Source organism: Vombatus ursinus, unplaced genomic scaffold (genome assembly GCF_900497805.2).
Source record: "Vombatus ursinus unplaced genomic scaffold, bare-nosed wombat genome assembly UNPS02014786.1, whole genome shotgun sequence".
In the NCBI taxonomy this organism is placed as follows: Eukaryota; Metazoa; Chordata; class Mammalia; order Diprotodontia; family Vombatidae; genus Vombatus; species Vombatus ursinus.
In genome coordinates this window covers 17,946,671-17,963,344 of record NW_020954564.1, presented here as the reverse complement: position 1 = coordinate 17,963,344, position 16,674 = coordinate 17,946,671, and the positions used below count along the sequence as shown (strand labels likewise).

General features: G+C 42.2%; 1 protein-coding gene across 5 annotated transcripts in view; it reads right to left on the bottom strand.

Annotated features, from left to right (window-relative positions):
- LOC114047108 (ras-specific guanine nucleotide-releasing factor RalGPS1) overlaps positions 1–16,674 on the bottom strand; it is a 490,091-nt gene that overhangs the window by 25,653 nt on the left and 447,764 nt on the right. For 2 of the 5 annotated variants that reach the window (XM_027867845.1, XM_027867844.1), the window contains exons 13-15: positions 13,737–13,788; positions 4,855–4,935; positions 3,199–3,304 (exon numbers count right to left, since the gene is read on the bottom strand). In XM_027867845.1, the coding sequence (XP_027723646.1) occupies positions 3,199–3,304; positions 4,855–4,935; positions 13,737–13,788 (239 nt within the window). The remainder of the gene's footprint in view (positions 1–3,198; positions 3,305–4,854; positions 4,936–13,736; positions 13,789–16,674) is intronic. The other 3 variants (XM_027867848.1, XM_027867847.1, XM_027867846.1) reach the window with 2 other exon arrangements.

The window sequence follows — 16,674 nt, the reverse complement described above, 5'->3', positions numbered from 1 at the left end:
ACAAAAGCTTATTTGCCTCAGGATATAGCTAAAATATAGAACATCTGCAATGAATAATAGTAACAAATATGGCTATTGCAATACTTGTAATTAAGTGGAAAAAAGTAAAATTAAATTAAATGAAAAAGGGCTACGGCAAATTGACATACAGAAGGCTGGTAGTCCCTGTCTAAAATACATGGCTCTTAGAAATCCAGCAGAACTTCAGGCTGAAGTTTACTCCAGAGAAGAATAAATGTAGGCCTAAGGATAGCTGGACCCTGTTTTGTGCATCCAGAAACAATTGGGGTGATTTATATCATCTTTGACATTATTAAAGACTCCCTAGTCCTCCCAGTCTAGGGGAAATGGAGGGTGATACATTGGAACCTAATAGCCTTAATGAGGACAACAATTTGCCTTCAACTCTCAGGCTTCTTTTCTGTGGTAGAAAGAAGCAGGAAAAGTCAAGGTTTCTGGGTTGGCCTTTATACTGTGGCAGCAGCACTTACTGGACCGACAGGAGGGGGAGCAAGAGAGCCAGGTGAGACCTTGTTGTGGCAGAGCCATCCATCCTGGGAGGGGATCATCACGTGGGTGGCTTTCCCGTGTGTCTGTGTTTGTGCTGCCATGTCCTGGGGAAGTCTTTTGCATTGGCCAAATTACCTGAAATCTTAGGTACAAAGTACAGCAAAATGTGACAACCTTTTCTGACGTTTTCCTGCTGCATCTCTCACATGTGGCTGGGCTGCAGGACCCTGCCCTTGCGGTCCTGCTAGACTGCCACATTCTAAGCACTGTTTAGAATCAGGGCAGAGCTTGGAAGGGATTTCCTTATTGTTCTGCATGACCTGATGCCGCTTTTTTTCTGAAAGCAAAGAAGGTGACTGGTATCACACCTGGGAAAGATACTCTTCATGAAGGGTATTGTCAAATCAGTTAAATGAACATTTATTAAGCACCCACTATATATAAGGCGCTGTGCTTGTTGCAGTAAAAAATGAAATAGGACCTGCTCTCAAAGAGATTCTAAGAGTTCACATTTGTTTTTTGTTTGTTTGTTTGTTTGTTTTTTGGTTAGGCAATGGGGTTAAGTGACTTGCCCAGGGTGACACAGCTAGTAAGTGTTGTGTGTCTGAGGTCGGATTTGAACTCAGATCTTCCTGACTCCAGGGCTGGTGCTCTATCCACTGTACCACCTAGCTGCCCCAAGAGTTCACATTTGGTCTCAGGTCTTCCTGATTCTAGGCCTAACACTCTATTCAATAATCCATCTTCTGTTTTTGTTGTTTAGTCATTTCTGACGCTTTGTGATCCCATTTGGGGTTTTCTTGGCAAACTAGAGTGGTTTGCCATTTCCTTCTTCAGCTTATTTTTCCAGATAAGGAAACTGAGGCAAATAGGGCTAAATGATTAGTCCAGGGTTACATAGCTAGTAAGAGTCTGAGGCCAGGTTTGAACTCAGGAAAATGAGTCCTCTTGACTCCATGCCTGGCACGCTATCCAGTGCACCACCTAGCTGCCCTACTAATCCACCTAGTTGTCTTGTATTTGTGGAATACAATATTGTTACAGATAAGTATTCTACAAAGTAATTAAAGATGGAGTAAGCACTATCACTTGGGGATATCAAGAAAGGCTTCATGGAGGAAGTGGTACCTGAATTGAGAGGAGGAAGGACCACATTCTAGCCAAGAGGAATGGCTTGCACAAATGTTATTATTCTTTTGTTTAATTATCCCTTCCCCAAAGGCGATATTCACAACCTACTCAACCAGTCAATCAACAAGCAGTCAATAAGCATTTATTAAGCACCTACTATGTGCCCAAACTTTGTACTAAGCACTGTGATAACAAAGGTCTAATTTGAATCCTAGAGACACTTCATGGGAGGAGTAGGAAACCCATGATGTTCTATGGTCACCAATCAGGTGAGGAATTAATAGAATTCACAGAGCTGAAAGTGAGCTCCTCATTTTACAGGCCCAGAGAGGAAAAATGATTTACCTCGGGCCACACAGTGAGGAAGGAATAGAACTCAAACACTGGGTTCTTCTGACTCCAAGTCCATCAGTCAGTCTTTCCACTATGCCACATTTTCTCATCTGTCTCTTTTTTGTAACAATAATGATAATGATGATAATTGCAAGCATCTATATCGTGTTTATGTGCCTTTGGCATACTCTTAGAGAACCCATTTCTATGACAATCTGAGAGATCAGATTAGGATCTTATGGATAGTTCTATTTCTTAAAGACAAGGAAGATCATAAGATCACAGGATCATAGATTTTGAGATTAAAGGGACTTTACTAACCATAAAGTCTAGCTTCTTCATTTTATAGAAGAAACTGAGGCACAGAGAGGTTCAGTGACTTGCTTAGGGTCACATAGCTAGGATATGTTTGGGGTGGGATTTGAATAGTCACCTGGGAATGTGCTGTGCTGATGACTCTCTATGCAGGGAGGAGAGGATAGAAGAGAGAGGTGTATGGTCCCCAAGTCTCAGTCTAAACAAAAAAAGCTCTGTATTCCTTTGTCTGGTGCCCAAGGAACTGGCTACAGGTATTTTCCACTAGGGATGCCCTGAGCAATAGGTGTTTCCGCCAGGGTCACCATAGTGAAGAGAAGACCACAGTCAAGGATTCTTTTCTACATCAACAGTTTTAGAAGCTTCTTGGACTCTAGGCTGTGGATTCTCTCCCTTTGTTTGGGCTTAATTACAACTAACTCTTCCAATTGAATACATGCGTCTTGGCTGATTCAGGGAAATGTTTTTATGGATAATCTCCAATGGTGCTGAGCACACAGGACTGAAAGAAGGACATGTTCACTGAACAGCAGGGGAGAGCACTTGTATATGATACATACATTTTATACTTTCTCACATTTGTTGACCTTCAGTTAATATAAAGTTGTCTCCTTTTCCCTACATAATCAGTACTCATTAGATTACAGGAACATTGACTGGTTGGCCTCAGTGAATTGGGTGGTGGTTGTAGGTCACAGAGAAAGTTCCCCTAAGGGCAAGAGGGCCCATGGTCAAAGGTAACTTGAGAGGGCTGGGGGAGCCCAAGCTGAGGAAAGCTTTGGGCATGCTTGTCACACTCATCCTGTTCCCAAGGGTGAAGAAATATCAGGAGCCTGAGGCAGAGTGAGAGTCAGAAGTGCTCAGTATTTCAGTGACTGACATTTGTTCCCATAGTAGGTCTGCACTTACCGCAGGTTTTCGTCCCTCCTTGAGTAATGTTTTCCTTTTCAAAGGTCCCTCCATGGTAATGACCCCCGCTGAGTTCCCCAGTGCACAGCTGCACGGCCCTGTGGGACTGATGAGAGGCAATCATCAAGATTTCTCCACAGAGAAGATGAGAGACAGTCCATATATATAGGAACCTCTGAGCATCTCCCAGAAGTCCTCCCTTTCTGGTAGATAGGGAGAGTCACCATCCTCAACTTACTTCTACATTATGAATATCTTAAGAATTTAAGCAATTCCAGTTATATCTATGTAGCCAGTAGTGTTCAGTAATGAGCCTTTGTTAGCAAGAACAAAAATAATAGCTAGCATTTATAGACTACTTTAAAGATTGCAAAGCACTTTACATATCTTATCTCACGTGATCCTCACACCAACCCTGGGAGGTAGGTGCTATTTGTTCGTGGTGATACATAACCCATGCAAGGAACTTTAGCAGGTTCTTTGTAAATCTGAAGCAATGGAACAGAAGCTCCTAGAAGGTGGTCTTTGATTGATCTTCATGAGATTTCCAATTTGAAGCAATGAGGAGTGTGGGGTTGACTTATCAGGATCTCGGGACCAGGCTATCTGAAGCTCACAGAGCCCTGGGACAGTGACGTGACCACAGGGTTGGTGAGAATGTGGCTCTTGACTTGTGCTCAGGCCTTCCTCTACCTGTAGACTTTCACATTCTCCCACCACAAGGGCCAGGGTGCCTCCCGAGGCTACTCTGGGAGCTTCCTGGGCTGTCTGCTATTGAATCCTTCTCAGTGAACGGGCCTGGAAATAACAGAGGCCTCAGTTTGCATGGAAAGCCCAGAGGAGGCAGGCAAAGCATAGGTAAAAATCAGGGGAAATTGAGACCAAACAGAGGAAGGGTCATACTGTAGACTTCTAGGACTGGTTAGTAATGTTCTTCCCATGAACTACCTCAGCTGTTTCAAGGGACCATCCTCCCCCACTTGTAGTCTTACATCATCTCCCACCAACCACATAGATCCATTTAATCACAGGATTTAGAGATACAGGGAAACTTAGAGACCTAATAAAAAACTGAGGTGTGAGGAGGTTCATTGCTTCGTCCAAAATCATCCAGACAGTAATCAGAATCTTAACTCAGGTCTTCCAATTCCAAATCTTGGGCTCTTTTCACTACACCATGAAAACACTTTCACCTTTTTTTTTTTGTTTGTTTTGTGAGCCAATTTTAAGTGACTTGCCCAGAGTCACACAGCTAGTGAGTGTAATGTGTCTCAGGTTGGATTTGAACTCAGGTCCTCCTGACTCCAGGGCTGGTGCTCTATCCACTGCGCCACCTACCTGTCCCAACACTTTGATCTGTATCTCTCACTAAGGTACTGGGCAAATGGATTTCTGGGACTCTGCTAGCTGCAGGGGCTGACCTAAGAAGACTCAGGATACTGGGCTGTAAGCAAATAGGCATGGGCCCTGAGGAGTCAAGTGGCTCTCACTGTCTCCCCTTCACTGTAGATAAGTTTCAGGCACACAGACCACCACAATGTTCATGGCAGTTACCAAAGCCCAGAGCAGGGGAGCCCTCAAGTGATTGACTGACACATAAGGTATTGGGTAAATATGAAGATAGATGGACAATCTCCCACTCCCTGCAACCTTTACCTGTAGACACAGCTCCGGGTCCTGGGAGAGTTCCGAACTGGAACCCGCCAATTGGGTCCCAAGGTAGCATAGAGTCGACCCCTGTTGACAAATGGAAACGGATTTGGTTTTAATAGCCTACTATTACAATTCTAGGGGCATAAATCAAGGGGAAAGTACATCAGAAAATCACTGGCACTCCCTTTCACCACTTTGTAGCTCGTAAACAACACACCTGGAGAAGCCTGTTTCCCACTTAGGGTTCTGGAAACAGCAAAATGAATTTAGTTTTATTTATTTATTCTAACTTTTTATTGATACCTTTTGTTTTTACATCACCTTTCCCAAACTATTTTTACCATCCCCCACCCCCACTCAGAGAACCATACTTTATAAGAAAAAGGAGGAAAGAAAGGACTGTTTAGCAAAACTAACCAACATAGCAAAATCCCAAACCAGTCGTATTCAGTACTTCATGCCTACAATCCACCACTACAAATAAGAAAGGAAGGTGCCTTCTCATACCTCCTCTTTGAAGAAAATCCATTTTAAAAGATAAATTTCAAAATTTATCCATAGAGATTATCTCAGTTGGGCCTAATAATAATGATGATGATGATGATGATGATGATGATAGCTGACATTCATATAGGGCCATAAGGTTTGCAAAGTACCTGATATTTATTATCTCATTTGATCTTAATAGCTCTGTGAGGTATGATATTGTTCTCCTTTTACAGATGAAGAAACTGAGGCTCAGAGAAGCTAAGTTGATCATGCAGGGTCACACAGGAGTGTTCTAGTACATGTTTAACAACCAGCTCTACAGGGAAAAAATGGACATATGACACCCATTACATTGTAAGTTCTATGAGGGCAGGGACTATCTTTTGCCTATTTTTGTATCCACAGGGCTTAGCCTAGTGCCTGGCCCATAGCAGTTTCTTAACAGATGTTTATTGAAACTTGATCTGCATTATGAACATCTTCTCCATCACTATCTTAAATGAAGCCCTGATTTGTAGCATTTGCTGATTTCTGAGGTGTAAATATTCATACAGAAAATCGAACAGTTGGTTCTTGGGAGCTATGACAAGATGGTTCCACCACCCCTGTCACCAGGACTTGAAACCTGACATATTGTCTCAGGGTCTAGGGTTCTTTCTACTGATTTTCAAAATAATCCTGTGAGGTAGGGAGTATAAGTACCCTTATGCACATTTTACAGATAAGGAAACAGAGGCTCAGAGAGGTTGTGACTTATCCAAAGTCACACAGCTAGTAATTTTTTTTTACCAGACTTGAACCACTCAGGAGTCTTGACTCCAAGTCCAGACCCCTTTTCACTGTACTATTCTGATCCCAGATAAAATGTCTTCATTTAAGAGAATTCACCTCCCCTCTTCTCTCCTCTCCCTTTTTTTCCTTTTCCCTTTCCTCTTCTTTTCACTTGTCCTCTGTTACCTTTCCTTCCTACATCCTTTCATCTCACTCTTCTCTCTCTCCATGTCTCTTCTCCTTGCCCCCCTCTCCAGCGTTTACAAAAAATAAAACAAACAATTAAATTTGTCCTGCAGGCAGAACACAGTGTTCTGCGTTGAGGGAAATAAATGTTAAATGATACTATTTCTGACCTGTAGAAGCTTTCAACCAAGTAGGGGGATGACACCAACATAGATCACTGTTACATATCAAATAGATGACAAATCAAGTGCATTAGAGAGCTATAAAACAAAGTGCTAGGTTGAATGCAAGGGAAAAGGTTGTTGGGGAGGGAGGAGGCTGAAAATTGGAAAATGTCCTGGAAGATATGCCATTTGCCTTGGGATGGATGGGAATTCATAGTTCAATGGAAGGCTCTCCAGAATGAAGAGCTTAAAAAATGTGTGGGGGAGTGAACTTAATTCACGTCATGGGGAAGGCCAGACTGGGAGGAGGGGAAGACAAAGAGTAGTCCAGTTTGTCTGGAACCCAAAACGTGTAGAAAGGACAACTTTGGGACAAGGCTGAAAAGCTAAGATGACATCAGGTTACGAAGAGCCTTAAATACCAGGTACAGGACCCTTTACTTGGTAGGCAATAAGAAGCTCCTGGAGATTTTTAAGCAGGGCAGGGACATGTCCATATCTACGCAGGGGAAAGATTATTCTTCTAGCAGCACGAAGACTAGATTAGAAGAGAGGGAATCAAGGCAGAAAGACCTGAAAGAAGATTATTGCAATAATCCATCATAATCCATGAAGGGTGGAACCAAGGTTGGTTGCAGTGGGAATAGAGAGGAGGAGCTGGCTTGGAAAGATGTCTCAACAGTGGCTGGTTGGATATGAGAGGTGAGGGAAAGAACAATTCAAGGCTACAAATGTGGGGACTGGTCACAAACATGGACTGAATGGAGGTGCCACAGATAAAAACAATGAAGATGGAAGAAAGAGAAGATTTAGGGGAGAAGATAGAGAGCTTAGATCTTCAGATATGTTGACTTTATGTTGCTGGTGGAGCTATCTTGTAGGCACAACTGGAAATACAGATTTGAGAGTCATCTGCATAGAAGTAGTAGTTGAGGCCATGGGATTGAGTGAGATTGCCAAGTGAGGGGGCACAGAGAAGATCAAGGGCAAACAATTAAGGAACATCCACATTAAGGATTTGGGAAGAACATGAGAAGACAATAAAGCAGGGAAAGAAAGAAGGACTAATCAGGGAGGAGAACCAGGAGAGTGCAAAGTTTTTGAGGCCAAGAGAGTATATAGTAGAATGGGGTGGTCTGCAGTGTAAAAAGCTACAGAAAGGTCAATAATTGCTTATTTTTATATAATGTTTGCAACATGCTTTATAAATATCTCTTTTGATCCTCATAACCCTGGGAGGTAGGTGCTATTATTATCCCCATTTTATAGATGAGGCTGAGAGAGGTTAAATGACTTGCCCAGTGTCACCCAGCTAGTAAGTATCTGCAGTTGGAATTGAACTCCGGTCTTCCTGACTCCAGGTCCACCTATTGGACCACCTAGGAGGATAAGAACTAAAAAGGGGCCAGTGTATTTGGAAGTTGTTTGAGAGAGAAGCTTGAATAATGGCAAAGGCTAACGCTGGACTGCAAAGGGTTGAGGAGAAAGTAGGCAGTGAAGAGGTAGAGGCATTATTAGAGATATTTCCCCCCCCCCACACCCCCAGAAGTCTATCAGGGAAAGGGAGGAAAGAGATGGGATGGTTAGATGGATGGGAGAGAATCACATAATCTCAGAATTGAGAGTGGGAAGGGACCTCACTTGCCATCTAGTCCACTCATACTCCAAAGGAATACCCACTAAAAACTACCCAGCAAGTGGCCATTCAGGCTCTGCTTGAGGACCTCCAGTGAGGGAAAACCCACCATCTCCCACAGCAGACCATTCCATTTTTAGATAGCTCTGATTATTAGGGCATTTTCTCCTGACATCAAATGTAGACTTGCCTCTTTCTAACTTCTTCCCATTGCTCCTGATTCTGCCCTCTGGCACCAAACAGAATAATCCCTTTTCCACATGAAGTCCTTCAAATACCTGAACACACTTAATCATGTTCCTCCATCTATTCTTCCTACTCCACCTCCCCAGAATGTTCTTTCCTCTAGGTTAAACATCCCTCACTCCTTAACTGATCTTGGTATGACATGGAGCTAAGGCTTTTCACCTTTTTGGTGGTCCTTCCCTAGAGCACAGTCTCTAGCTTATCAATGTGGTACCCAGAACTAAGCCCAGCATTCCAGAAAGTCTGTCCAAGGCAGACTAAAGAAGGAATATCACATCCTTACTACTAGAAGCTATACCTCTTAATGCATACCGAGATAACATTATCTTTTTGGCTGCACATCACACTGATGACTCACAATGAGTTTGTAGTTCCCTAAAATTACCAGGCCTTTTCCAGACAAACTGCTATATAACTACGTTTCCTCTCATCTGGCACTTGTAGAGTTTATTTAAAAATTTTTCCAAGCACTTAATACTCCTCTTCCATTGCTTTCCAAGTAAATAAAAAGTAATTAAACCCTCATAATAAACATGCACAGTCCAGCAAAATAAATTACCCATTGGCCATGTCCAAAAATGCATGTCACATTCTTCGTTTAAGTCCATCACTTTTGGGCAGGAGCTGGGTGGGTTTCATTTGCAGTCCTCTGAACTCATTGTTTAATCATTGCAGTGATGAGAGTTTTAAAGTCTTGCAAAGTCATTTTTCTCTAGAAAGTTGTAATTGTATAAATAGTCCTCCTAGTTTTGCTCACTTCACTCTGTATCAGTTCATAGAAGTCTTTCCAGTTTCCTCTGAAACTGTCCACTTTGTGATTTCTTATAGTACAATAACAGTCCATTGCATTCACATATCATGTTTTGCCATTCTCCAGTAGATTAGTGTCCCCTAACTTCAAGTTTTGTGCTACTACGAAGAGAGCTGCTATCAATACTTTTTTTTTTTTACATATGGGTTCTTCTCCACTTTTTTGGAGCATAGGCTTAATAATGGTACAACTGGGTCAAAAGGTATGCAGGATTTAGTAACTTTTTGGCTCTAGTTCCAAATTGCTTTCCAGACTGATTAGACCAATTCATAGCTCCACCAACAGTACTTTAGTGTGCCCATTTTCCTACACCCCTTCCATTATTTGACATTTTTCCTCTTTTGTTATCTTTGTCAATCTAAAGAATATAAACCAGAATCTCAAAGATGTTTAAGTGTGCATTTCTCTAAATATTAGTGATCTGGAGCATTTTTTCCCCAGATAGTTAATGATAGCTTAGATTTCTTCCTTTGAAAACTGCCTCTTTGTATCTTTTGATTATTTCTCTACTGAGAAATTGCTGCTTTTAATCTTATAAATTTAAATCAGTTCCTTATGTATCTTGACATGAGACTTTTATCAGAGAAACCTGTTGTCAAGCTGATTTTTTGAAGCAAGTGTAAGACTTGATATTTATTTCATTTAATTTTCCTTTTTTTAGCTGAATGCTCTAGCCAGTCTGTTAGCTATCCAATTCAGCTGTGTGTCATCTGAAAATTTGATGAGCATGCCATCTATATAAAACATTTCCCATCTTTTTCCTTCTCACATCCACATCTCAAAATTCCTAATTTACTTCATGACTTAGAGGTTCAAGTAACCCCTTCTTCATGATCCTACTACTACTGGTGCTTGTCCATTGTCTTGCATCTATTATAGAAATGTTTATTTGTAATATGCATATATACATACATGTGTTTATGTGATATGTATGTAAATATATATACACATATAGGTATATGTGTGTAGATGAGTGTGCATATATACTACACACATATATTTATATATGTATATACATGTGTATATATTAATGTGTGTATGTATGCATATGTATATGTAAACATACACATGTGCTTTCTTCCCTAATAGAATTTAAACTCCTTGAGATCAAGGTCATTCTGTTTCACTTTTGTCTTTGCATCCTCAGCATTTTGCACTATCTTGGCAATGTGGTAGTATGCACTTAATAAGTGTTTGTTGATTGACTGATCTATGATTCTATCCAAGTTATTGACACAAATGTTAGCTAGTACAGGCCAACCCTCAGGTCAGTGGTGCACTCCCCTGGAAGGCTCCTGTGAAGTCGACATTAAGTCATTAAAGCCTGAGCTCTTTTAAAATTTAGCCAACCAATCACTTCTGAATCTGTGTAACTGTATTGTTGTTTAGTTCATGTCTGTTCATCTTTCCCACAAGGATCGTATAAGATACTTTTTCAAATGCTTTGCAAAAGCTAGGTAAACTATATAATATTTACTATTTTTGTGACTCTGTCAAAAAAGGATATAAAATAAGGCTGGCTGACCTGTTATTGATAAAGTCATTCTAGATTTCGTGCTCATTACTTCTCTTTTTAGGTGCTTACTAACCATTTCTTTAACGATGCATTTTAAAAATTTCCCAGGAATCAAAGGCAAGCTCACTAGCCTGCAGCTGGCAGACTCTGTACTCCTCTTCCCGTGTTTTTTTTTTTTAAATTTGGGATGATTTTTCAAGAAGAATCAGAAGAAGGCTTATTAGAATTGGGGCAATATGAACACAATTGTAGATAAATGGGAAGGAATCAGTGACAAAGGAGAGATTTAAGACGTGTCAGAAAGCAAGGATGACAATGGAGCAAGGCCTTGGAGGAAATGGGATGAAGGCTGTAGGTAGAGGGATTAATTGTAGTCAGTAGTAGGGGAAGATTCTACTTCTGAGCCTAGAAGGAATAAGGAAAAGAAGGGATGATGGTGCGGAGGAGCTGAGGGATTCCATCGCACGTGGTCTCTGTGTCTTCTCAGTGAAGTAGGAGGCTCAGTCATTTGATAACATGGGCGTGTGAAGGCAAGCAGCATGTACCTAATGCTATGCTCAGAGGGCAGAGAGAAGAACATTGGGTGAGCCCTGTCTCATCCCAGCACTATTTTCATTTGTCTGTTTCTTAAATTTATTCTGTTAAAGAAAACATTTGCTGGATTATGTATTATTTTTCATAAACAACTGTGGTCAACCTTGTCCTTTTGTTGCCAGATGGCCCTTTGTTTGTGGTATGAGGGTGTATTGGGAGCTGCATAGGAAAGAGGTACTTTTCCTAAAGCAGGGCTGGGAGCTCAACCCCCAGCCCATTGTTAGAGAGTTTTGCTCTTTAACTGGGGGCATAAGGATAAGCCATTTCATAACTAGCATAAGTTCAGAATCACTATGAATTTGGGCATAAATCTACCTCATAGATACAAGTCCAGATTACATTTCTTATTCTGTATAATTCTTGCCAATGTCTTTATATAATCTTCTACAGAATTTCCATCCAACCTTCTGGAGGCCTTTCTTTGTTTCATTTCATATCTCAGAAGAACCAATGCTCTACCTAAGCTATCTTTTATTTCTCATTTTCATTAAATAATTGACCCAACTTCTTTTCCAGGAATACACATCCTTGATGATGTCCTTTTGATGTTATATTCCTGGCCTACAAGTGGGAATCAACAGGAAAGCAACTGAGTCTTAGGGAAAGAGGCTCCTGGATGAAAAGAGGCAATGGTCTGAGTCACTATTTCAGAAAATAACTCAGGCTTTTTTGGGCCTGGTCAATGAGGTCTAGAATACTAAGTGCAGAGGGGGTAAGGCAGAAGGTGAGAAGGTAAGAAACAGAGTTCAAGATCTCACTTCTAAAGCCAAAGGTATACTAGAATGAAAGGTGGTGGTTAATTCTCATGAGGCCCCCCCCTGCCTTACCCGACATTCTTTTATGGCTACAGTGAGCCAGCCCCACCCCTTCCCTTACTCTGCCATGTTGGCATTGCCTGGGACAAACACATATCACTTGTCATGGGCAAGTTTTTGTTGGTAACATGCTTCAGCCTGCTTCCACCCACCATGTGTCCTCCCATTATCCTTTGGGTTTTCATTTTGATTATTAGTACTTCATGATTTGAAGCCATGCATCAGCATCTGGAAAATACCGCTCAGATACTAATGGTGTTAGAGTTGTTCTTATCTCTCTCGTCAGCCCTTTTGATAGCCAAAACCTGTTTGCAATTTCTACCCATTGTTCTCATTTCTGTCCTCTTAGGCAGGCAGAACAAAAAGACTCTCTTTCCCGCATGACAGCCTTTCATAATACTTAAAGATAATTTGTGTCTTCCCCAACTCTCCTCCCTAAGTCTTCTTTCCTCCAGGTGGAACATGCCCAGTTCCTTCACCTGATCTGGTATGGCCTGGACTCCAGGCCTTTACACCATTGTGATTTCTTTCCTCTACATATTTTCCAGATAGAACAGGGTCATAGATTTAGAGCAGAAAGGGGCCCTAGAGTTCATTGAATTCATCCCCATTATTTTATAGATGAAGAAACTGAGGCCCAGTGAGGTCCTCTGGCTTCAGTCAGCATTCTTGTCACTTAACCACATTGCCAGGGTCGTTCCTAAAATGTAGCACCCAGAACCGAACACAATATTGCTCTGTGTGTGTTCTGATCAGAGCAGGGGCGAGTGGAACTCTCAGACTCTGTGAGTGTAAATACTCTGCCTCTGTTATGAGCTGGAGGAAACAATGCTGGTCTTGGGAGAGATTTCCCTTTGCAGAACCTTCTGTTGTGAGTGGAACTGAGGCTTGGGCCAAGTTCTCCCCTGAAGTTTCCTCCTGCCGCTGTTACCAGCTGGGAGTTGGACCTAAGTTGCAAAGATTTCAGGGCTTGTCTTGGGATACTTCTTCTCTGGGAGCTTTGCACATTTTTGCCCCAGGCAGGAGAAATAATAAAAGCCAGGCTGGCAAAGTGGGACTGGGCTCCCCAGAGAAGGGCAGGTGGTCTTTGGAGCCTGCCTCCCTTGGAGTGGTGATTAATTCCCTCTAGAGCAATCCAAGACACTCTGGGATATGTTCCTGCCAACAGATCTGTGGATGCCAACTAAGCCTCGATCCAAAAAAGATGGAATTTCTTGTTTTCATCTCCCCTTCCCTTGAATGATCCTGGAAATCCTTCCCTCCATTTCCTCCCCTGTTTACTTCCTAGAAGCCTCCCTTCTGGAAGGTTACATAGGTAGCAAATGTCAAAGGCAAGAAGCCCTCTGACTTCAGAGCCTGCTCTCTTTCCACTGCAGCAAGCATCTCCGTTTGCTTCCCAGTAACCCTCATCTCTGGTTCCAAGTGCTGACCCCTGGGGAGAACACAGTCATACAGACAGGCACGTGGCTGAGTTTTTGAAGTCCCGTTAATGGCTTTCAAGAGATTTTGTACCGTTCTTCAGTCCCTGAGAGCTATTCCATAGGTTTAGTGCACACACATTGGCTGTTCCATGCCATTCCTAAAGGCAGGCCAAGGAGACAGGAAGGTCCCTGCTGGTGGGACTGAAGGAAGCTCAGGGTGTTCAACCCACACTCACCTTTCCAGCCCTGAAGACAGCTCTTCACTAAACTCTGAGCTTTCACTACTGCCTAGAAAAGGAACATAGGTAAATGAACATTTCACATCACAGCCGGTGTTAATGCTCTGGCCTTGGGGATTCTAAAAGAAGGTGCTCAGGCAGGGCTGGAGAAGATTCAGAGTTCTAGATCCATCCTGTTAAATTCTAGAGAAGTGGTTTAGAAGTCACATACTTTTTTGAGGGGTGACAGTGAGGTGGGAATGAGGAATGGTGGTTTGATTGCTTTTTCTGTTTCCTCTTGTTGCCCTTCTCTTAAAACCTCCCTCTGTGCTTGGGTCACATATTCTCATTTTCCCGCCTTAGTATTTCCAATATTGGGGACACTAGATTTATCTAGAAATCTGCCAGTGGTGAGGAGTTAGCTCTTTCCTCTTGTAATTGAGTGTGAGGGGACCTTTGGATTGCCACAATCAAGGACGCAGGACATTTTAGATATGGGAACACAAGGCAGTAGCTATTGGCAATAATTTTGCTGAGAATACTAACCTTTCTCTTACCTTGAGGTTACCTATAGGAAACATATAAAAGTAGAGAATATCTCAGATTTCTGTGAATTTATTTAAGGAACTATCTCTCATACTGTGGTTATAGAAGCGATTTTATTGGAAAGAGGGACAGGACAGCAAGACACCTTGGCCACTTCATATCAAAGTAGGGTGGCTCTGGGGATTCTGTTTACCTAAGAGAGCTTTTCTGTATGTGTCCCTGACAAAAGTCTTGGGCGTTAGACTATGCATTGGGCTGCCTGAAGTCTTAGGCAAAGGGTTTGAAAATGATGACTTTGTGTCAGCAAAGTCACCAACAGCTGTGTTCTTGACAACAATATCTTCCCTGTTCTCTTAAACAAGTCTTAGTCGGTGGTTATAGGATCTTAATACCTCAGGTGAAAAAGAGCCTCACCTGGGTTGGCAAGGATAGAGTCAGGCTTAAATACATTTGTATCCCTTGATAACGTTATATTTGTTTGGCCTGATCTAACCTGGCTACTATTTAAAAATTTAGGTTCTAGCAGTCACTGAGTGAGATCACTAAGTTAAGGCAATAGGGATGGAGGAAACAGCACAAGGGAGATGAGAGCATGCCTGTCATGTCCTCTGCCCTTGCAGTGGCAAATCTTCTGGGTAGAGGGCACTATAACACAGTGCCTGACCTGGAGCTCAAGGCTTCTCAACCTGAAAACTGATCATTTCTGATCATTTCCTTTTCAGCTAGCTGTCATGCCCTTCCTCACATTTGGCTGTGCCTCTTCTAGGACTTCACCAATACTGACAAAGTGTAGGAGTATAGGGAAGGCCTTTGGACGTGATTCGTAGGGCAGGTTGGTAAAGAAGGTGACACCAGAAAGGACCACAAGACACTCTTGTTTGGCTCAAAGTTCTTGTCTCTCCTCTCATTCTGTAGGACTGCTGGGGACCCTGGGCAGGTCTAGAGCTTAGGTTAGGGATAAGGAAGAAAAGGAGGGGTGAAATATCAGGAGAGGAAAAGAAGAGGAGGGGAGAAAAGAATGAGAAGGGAGGGAAGGCGAGAGGGAGAAAAAGAGGAAGGGAGATAGATAGATAGAGAGAGAGACAGAGAGAGAGAGAGATGGGGGGGAGGCAGAAGGAGAGAGAAAAAGAGGAAAGTCAGAAGGAGAGAGAAAGGAGCGGAGCACAGGACAGGGATGGGAAGACAGGTCGCCACAATGGCTCTTGGAGGCATAGGTCCTTGTTTAGAGGCCAAGGAATCAGAACCAGACTAAAATGCCACATGACTTTTCTCTGGGGGGAATGATGGTACAGAAGTCTAGAAATGGCGATGAAGATAATAGGATATTTCATCTTTACATTAAAACCACTTAAAAGACTCCTTCAGAAAAGGGATAGGGAAAATAATGTGGTTAATGTATTGCACTCCATATAGTCTTTTCCTCTAGGGCTCACCTTTCTGTACATTTAATAGCAAGTCTAGGCCTTTGACTCAACTTAGAAAGTTCCTTTTTTGGGAAAGTCTTGTTTATCTCCAATTTAGATTTTACTGCATCCTTGAGGACTCGCTCACCTCAAGCATCATCTCAGAGTACTCTGTGACTGAGCACCAATTCCCCCTCCCCATTCTCTGCCTCTGCATGGAGTTTCTGAAACCCAAGTCTAGGCTTGGAATATTTTCTATTTCAATGATTCCAACTTGGCCATGGTCAATCAAGAGGTCCTGTTTCTAATCCTATTCAGAATCCTAAACCTTGTTTAATCACAGGATCCAAAGGTAGGGGCAGACAAGAGGAAACCATGGCCTTTCAATCCCATTTCTCTTCACACTCCCTTTGAGTAGATTGGTGGGGAGAGGATGCTCCCACAAAATGTTTTCTGGCCTTAAAAAACCATCTTCTCCTTCTCTGATGCCTGATGGCAGCGTCATCAAATGATGTTGCCATCTTTTGGGTTGTGTTCCCAAAGGATCAGGCCAGCAGAGAACAAGCTCTGGTAGGTCCTATCAAGCTGGAAAAATATTTGAATATTAGCCAGTAAGAGACTGTGTCTGCCATCTGAGGACCAGCCTTAGCTGAACCTAGAGGGACTTATCAGAGGGCTAGGCCATAACAACTAATGAAGATAGTCCTCTATGGCATGGTGGGTTGAGGTCTGTAGGAGATGAGGAGGTAGCTACATCAAGGTAATCAAATCATAGATTGTAGAAGTATTGAACTGATCAAAAAAGATAACCTGTCAATTAATCAGATTTTAAAAAATGGTAACTTGTTCTTTCTCAATTTCTCTATTATAGAGAATACCTAAGAGGGGACCTTCTTGGCTTATATTAGATTACAGGGAGCCTCACTGTGATGATATGCAGCTCCTAGAGCATATGTTATATTGTGGGGGTGATATTTTAGCTCCTATGTGTCAGATTGTCTCTTTGA